The following is a 7,079-nucleotide window of genomic DNA, read 5'->3' on the forward strand; positions in this document are numbered from 1 at the left end:
TCTTTCATACTTCGTTATATCTCATCATCCTTTTGTCACCGCAGTTCTTCATGGTGATTCTTCATGATTTAATTCATTCTTCAAGAGTTCATCAAGATTCTTGTTGGAGGAGTTCAAGTATCTTTTCTTCTCGCGTATCGAAGTGCAAATAATTCTTCATTTTCTTCTGACATGGAGTTTTGCATTTCTTCGTACTTCTCAGCTATTTAGACATTGGCTTGTGGCAGAGTTTCACCTTCAAGTTTTGAGATATTTTTCCATAGGTCCACAATAAGCTAGTTCTTTCGTTGTTGATTTTCTCAAAAACTCCTACAATCCTTCCTTGTAGTCCTTTTAAGTTGCGGCAAAATGGCTAATGGTAAGTAGGAGCTAGTACAGAGCTAAAGAAACAAAACTGATTCCTGGACATTTCCCCCTCATTTTCAAACAATACAATTACAGAAGAGAAGTAATCCTCCATGATACAAGCTACATTGTGCAGCAGTCATCAAAGGTCCTGCTGCTTCTTGTCCTGGGCAATCTTCTTCCGGATCTCCTGCGCTGCATTGAAGATGCCAAGCGTCGGTTTATTGCAGACAAAGCACTTCTTGTTCTTCGAGTGATGCTGAAATCAACAGATGAAGATGGTCAGAACTTTATAGTTGTTTTCTTTGTACAATTACTCGGTAACTCTTGAGTAGCTAGATGGAATTTCGTAAGAGAACACCTAATGTTTTTGTTAGTCAAGTTTCCATGTGGATTAAATAAACCCTAGAATGTTGACACAAAAGACTACAACGGACCCATGCACTCGTGACACGTAGCACGTAACATCAAATTGTATGCAACAGGTTGGCTGTGCAGAATTTATGTTTCCAGACTCCTTGCTCGCATTCTCTATAGATCTGGGCTAACTATGCAAGCTCTGTGAATGCACTTCCTAGAACGTAGAGACTAACGAATAAGTCATCTAACTATGCAAGCTCTGTGCATGCACTTCCTCCATATCAAAGGAAAAAAACTTATCTATTGACGAGTATATTTTCCATATTCCCTTTGAATCCCATTGGCATCTCTCTGTATATGTATTATTTTATTATTTGCACACAGGACAGGCCGTAAGAAAGTCCTATGCAATCAAATAAGGCTCTGTAACTCCAACAGAAAGATGCACCAAGCAAATAATATTTCAATTATTAAGCAGCCATGCATGGTACTCTCTGAACTAATATTTTTCAATTAAAAAAACATTCATATCAAGCAGCTAAATACAGATAGGAAAACGAATTTATAAGAACTCACAAATCAAATATAAACTTGGACTTGACCTTCTAAAGGGAAAATTGGCTGCAGGACACCGTTAAAACCTGCCTTTTGCCACGACACACTGAAAAAGGCTGGCTTTGCCGAAAGCCACTGCAATTTTTCATTCCTTTGCCACAGGACACTCCAGCCGAAAGGGACAAGGATTTGTCCAAATTGCCCCCATCCCATACGGATAGGCAGGGCCACATGAACAGGAACAGAACACTCCTCGCTGGGATCCCCTCCTCGCTCGCATCCCTCTCCAGCCGCACGAACACCAGCCGCTGCTGCCCCTTGTACCCCCGCAGCCGACGCCCTTGTGCCCTCGCAGCCGCCGCACTTGCGCCGCCGCCGCCCATTATTTCTCCTCCGCCTCCCGTGATGCAAGGAAGATAGAAGATGGCGGCCGGGCAATCCATCAGCAAGGCGCCCCCGCTGGAACAGCTTGACCTCTCATGGGTTCCCGACGGGTAAGTCTTCCACCAACTGAAACTAGGGTTAACATGAGATGCGAGTTAGATGCGCTCATGGGTGTGTATTTGCGAGCAAAAGAGGGATGTTGATTCCACCTCTCTTTTGTGCCTTTTTTCTGTGTAGGATGGATCCCAGTTCATCCTACAGGCTTGCTGTACATGTAGGTGCCTATGTGAAATTGACAGATGATGGCACTCGCCAGTATTGTGCTGCTTGCAGCATTGCTAAGGCTTTAGACAGGGATATCACTAATTGGGCCGATTTGAAAGATGATGTTGGTACAAAGATTAAGCTGGGATCTAACCACAAGTTGCGTGTGACTTATTGGGACAAAGAGAGTCGTAGCTATGAAGAGGTTACTTCTGACCAGAATTTGCTTAATGCAATTGACATGTACTGGGAGATAAGAAAGCTCCCACTGCAAGTTTGTGTTCTTAAAAATGATGATACAAGTGTTCTGGATGATATTGGACGGCTGCAGAGCATGCCTGGTGTGCTGCAGGCAAGCATTGATGCCCCACTGCAGGCAAGCATTGATGCCCCAGCTAGTGAGGTTATTTTAGATGCTCCAGTTGACATTGCTAACTCTCCAGTTCAGGAGAGTACTGATGTTCCTTGGGTAGATGATGATGTTGAATATGTTGGTTTGAATGATGAAGATCCATACAAGTCTTTGCTTTCTGAATCATCCGATTCTGAATTAGATGATGGTGTGCAGTATGTTGGTTTGGAGGATGACCTGGTTGTGGATGATACAGAGGGTTGCAAGACAATGGTGCATGCAACTGACTTAGAAAATCCAACAATAGAAGTTGGGGTAACTCTTGCAGATGGTGATAGTTTTAAGAAGGCTATTAGGCAATATGCAATCTTAGATGAATATGAAATTGCAGCACCATATTCTGAATCAAAAAGGTATAGAGGGAATTGCCAAGCTGAAGGGTGCAAGTGGCGAATACATGCATCACAATTGCAGGATGGAAAGACTTGGAAGGTATTACTACAATTTTTTTAGTTTTTCCTCTTTTGCGTTTGCTTTTTTAGTATTAATACATATTTTTATTTCATTTAATGCAGATAAAGAAGATACCTGAGGAACACACTTGTGCTAGCACCGGTCAAGTGGAGAAAAACATACAAACAATCATTGGCTCAGAGATAGGGTTATTAGCTGGCTTGCGAAAGACCCTACAATTGGTGCTGTAGCATTACGGAAAAGGCTGGAAGAACAATATCACATGAAGATATCAAATTGGGTAGTATGGGATGGAAGAAGAATGGCTTTGGACGAACTGCAAGGGACGTGGGATGACAGCTTTGAGCATGCCTTCAGTTTTAAGACTGAGGTGGAGAAGACTAACCCAGGCAGTTTGGTAGACATTGAATTTGAGCAGGTTGGGGAAAAGATGATTTACTAGAATGTTTGTTGCCCTCAAAGCCTGTGTGGATGGTTTCTTGACTGGCTGCAGGCCTGTCCTTGGTGTGGACTCCACACATCTGACTGGAAAATGGAAGGGTCAACTTGCATCTGCAACTTCTATTGATGGGCATAATTGGATGTTTCCAGTGTGTTATGGCGTGTTTGGCTCGGAAACAAAAGAAAATTGGGCTTGGTTTTTCCGCAGACTTCACCAAGCTATTGGGTCCTCTCCAGGCCTAGTTATCTTAACAGATGCAAGCAAAGGTATTGATTCTGCTGTTACAGTCAAGTCTTCAAACATGGGGTTGAGCACAGGGAGTGCATGAGGCACTTAGTTGCTAACTTCCAGAAAAGATTCCAAGGTGAGGTCTTCCAAAAGCACTTGTGGCCAGCATGTAGAGCTTTCCAGAGTCATAGGTTTGAAGAGCACTACAATCTGATGTATGAAGCTTGTCCTGAAGCCATGAGGTGGATACATGATAATCACAAACACCTGTGGACAAGGCACTGGTTCTCTGAAGCAAGCAAATGTGACTATGTAACAAATAACATAGCTGAAACATTCAACAGCTGGATTAGGCATGAAAAGTCCCTACATGTAATTGATCTGATGGATAGGATAAGACAGCTATGCATGGAAATAATGTACTTGAGAAGAAAAGTTGCCAAGAAGTTTATAGAAAAAATTCTGCCCAACATCATAAAGGACCTTAATGCAAGGAGTAGGGGACTGCCCTATACCTTCAGGTATTCACATAAAGATAGTGGCAAAGACAGTGAAATGTTAGCTGAAGTTGAAGGTGTTACAAAAGATCTAGTTCCTTGGAGGCAAAGTGTTGATCTTCATGAGAGAAAGTGCAGTTGTAGGCGATGGCAAATTACTGGACAACCATGCACACATGCCCTGAAGGTTATCACTTCAATTCGAGGGTATAAGATCGAAGACTACATCCATGAATACTACTCTGTGGCAAAGTTTAAGAAAGCCTATGGAAAGTCTATTAAGCCAACTATCGATAGAAAACAGTGGCCTCAAATCAACCCCGGGTTCAAGCTGTGGCCTCCAATTTTGAAAAGAGCAGCCGGGAGACAAAGGAATAGAAGATACAAGTCAGCTGCAGAAGGAGGTTCTGGAAAGAGAACAACAAAGTGCAAAAGGAGCAAGCAACTTGGACATATGCAGAAAACATGCAATGAGTTTGTCTATGATTCTGATGCACCACCGCCTGCCCCTCCAAAGCCTAAGAGAAAAAGAGGCAAGAAAAAGGTTACTGTAGTGCCATCCACAACTGCTATTCCGACACCAACTAAAGTTATCACTGCTGCTGTTTCTACACCAAGCCCTTTAACAAGGAGGTACAATTGCAATTTTCATATTTTTCATCATTTTAGATTCCTTCTGGACTTGATTTGACAGGCTTGTATCATATAGCCGTAAGAGGCTGTTGGAGCTTGAAGGCACTTCCGTGGAGCTACTTGCATCTCCAGCTGCTGCTACACCAACTAGAACTATAACTGATGTTGTTTGTACACCAAGCCCTATGACAAGAAAGTATGACAACAATTTCCTTAGTTTCAACTTGTTTGTATTACTTCTTGTTATCTCAATTTTACATGCTTGTATCTCATGTCACAGCCGTAAGAGATTGTTGGAACTTGAAGGCGCATATATAGAGCCAGTTGCATGTCCAGCACTCTCTCCATCTGACGCCAATGATTGGAATGAGAAGGGCAAGGCTAAGAAGTTGAAGTTTGTGAGGGCAAAGAAAAAATAGGCAATGTAGCCTGCGATGTTATTCACAAGTAATAGTTGATTGTGAACTTGTATTGTCTGTATTTTGGTAGCATACATATTGCCAAATGTGGCTGAACCTGCTATTGCTTTTGCTGAACCAACTAGTGATGGTGAACTAAACTGGGGAACTGTGATGTTATTCACATGAGCATGTTGTTATGTTGATTTGGTGCTTGCTGTACGTGTCTAGGGGCTGAAACTCAAGTGATGTGGTCTGGTTGAGCAACAGGGGTGTGAGCATCTTATTTATAAGGTTCTCTCGCCTGTTTGAGTAGGAAATGATACTAGAAAGGCTAGAGTGTCCTGTGGCAAAAGAAAGAAAAACTGTAGTGGCTTTCGGCAAAGCCAGTCTTTTTCAGTGTGTTGTGGCAAAAGGCAGATTTTAACGGTGTCCTGGAGCCAATTTCCCCCATTCTCTAAATGTAATGCAGTGCTGCATGCTATATGGGCCATATGGCTGAAACTTGAACCAACAAAACATTCAGCTAGTCCAAAAAAAAAAATATCAGCTAGTATGGACACAGAAATTTATTTCCACCACACTGCCATGTATCCATAATCATATGGTGCTTTATGTAATATAGGGTAAGTTCATATATATCTGGGCTGAATCCACAATATTTCCAGAACTAGAGGTCGTGTGCAAGTGCTGATGTTTCAATAGTTCATGGCTCGAACTCAAACAATCATAGTTCCACGTTACACACAAACTATTAGCCTAGCTATGCAGATGAACTAGATTTTCAACATGACAAACTTATTGATTGCATAGATGAGTAGGCATAATTATCAGCACAAAATCAGAACAAACTGCGGGGTACCTTTAATGCGCAATGCTCGCAGAAATAATGCTTACACTTTGTGACCACCGGGTCAACAAAGGGCTCCCTGCATATGAAGCAGGCAAAGGGCAGTGCCTCCTCGTCGTCGCTGTCTTCCTCCTCTGCCTCGCCATCACTACCACCCAACTCACGCATCGCTATGCGCCGTTTGCGGGCTTTCTCGGCCTCGTCCCACTCCCTCTCGAGCTGCCATCCGGACTTGTAGTCACCTCTGTCGTGCATGAACTTGCAGGAATCGCCATAGCCACAATAGCCGGTCTCCTTATAATCCTTGCAGATGTCGGGTTGGTAGTCGAACCGCGTGGAGAGGCGTATGTGCGCTGACGCCCGCAGGGGGCCGTGAGCGCCGCCGGCCTTCTCTCCGGAAACCGTGTGCTCCCGCCGGAAGCCGGCCTTGTGATCCGTGTAGCCGTGGATCCCCTTGTAGAGCTCCCCGGAGGAGGAGGAGGCAGAGGGGTTCTTCTTGAGGGATTCCTCAGCCTGCTTGAGCTGTCGCTCGCGGATGGCGCGCGCATCACGGTCGTACGCCGTCTCCGTCTCAAGCGTCGCAGTGGCGCGGTTGTCGGTAGAGGACTGAATAGTCCGGGACGACTCGAACTGGAAACGGCGGGGCTCGTGTGAGTTGTCGGCGGAGGAGAAGAAGAGCTTGCTGGTAGTAGGCGGCGGCTTCTTAGATCGCGCCGCCGCGATGGCCCCGGAATCGTCGCCGCCGCTACCTTCTTCGTCATCAGAGCCGACGGAGGCGGCGGGACGCTTCCGAATATTCTTCGGCGGCTTCTGAACGAAGTTGCACACCGGCGCCGAGCCGCCGGCCCCGGGCTCGCCGCCGCCGTCGGACATGGGGTAAGGTTTGGGGGGAGGACGAGCTGTGGATGGAAACGAAACGAAGAAGAGACGGGCCCGGAACCCTTGTTCCGGTTCGTCCCCTGGGCAGTCGGATTTTTACCTCTCGCTAACGTGGGCTGCTGTCCTGGGCGATCCCTATTTGACGCTCGCGAGCGTCCAGGTGCCGCGCTTCCGCTGAAGCGCTGGAGCGAGCACCACAAAACGGGCCGGCCCACTTCGAGCTTTAGAGCAGTTCCAGGCAAACCGGTTTTGGGAACCTTCTAGAAGGTTCCCTCAACCGGTTTTTCCTGGTTTTTTGTTTTGCCGGTTTTTTAGTTTGCCCTGTTTTCTCTTTTCTTTTTTCTTCCTTTTTCTGTTCCTGTTTTTATTTTTTCCTTTCCTTTCATTTATCATTTTTCTTTTTTACTTTTATCCTTTG

At 45.1% G+C, this 7,079-nt stretch overlaps 1 protein-coding gene across 1 annotated transcript; it reads right to left on the reverse strand.

Moving 5' to 3' along the window:
- Positions 1–262: 262 nt before the first annotated feature.
- Positions 263–6,763, reverse strand: LOC123137882 (zinc finger CCCH domain-containing protein 15). Its single transcript, XM_044557736.1, has 2 exons — positions 5,795–6,763; positions 263–604 (listed from the first exon to the last, which is right to left on the reverse strand). Exons 1-2 carry the CDS (start codon positions 6,653–6,655, stop codon positions 488–490), a joined length of 978 nt encoding a protein of 325 aa, XP_044413671.1. The 5' UTR covers positions 6,656–6,763; the 3' UTR covers positions 263–487.
- Positions 6,764–7,079: the final 316 nt, after the last annotated feature.

This window comes from Triticum aestivum, chromosome 6B (assembly GCF_018294505.1).
Source record: "Triticum aestivum cultivar Chinese Spring chromosome 6B, IWGSC CS RefSeq v2.1, whole genome shotgun sequence".
NCBI lineage: Eukaryota > Viridiplantae > Streptophyta > Magnoliopsida > Poales > Poaceae > Triticum > Triticum aestivum.

What these genes read in the sequence shown, in the direction of transcription:
- LOC123137882 (XM_044557736.1), bottom strand. Translation starts at nt 6,655, where the DNA reads ATGTCCGACGGCGGCGGCGAGCCCGGGGCCGGCGGCTCGGCGCCGGTG. An exon ending in GCGAGCATTGCGCATTAAAG is followed by an intron (nt 605 to 5,794) that starts GTACCCCGCAGT and finishes TGTTGATTTCAG; the next exon opens with CATCACTCGAAGAACAAGAA.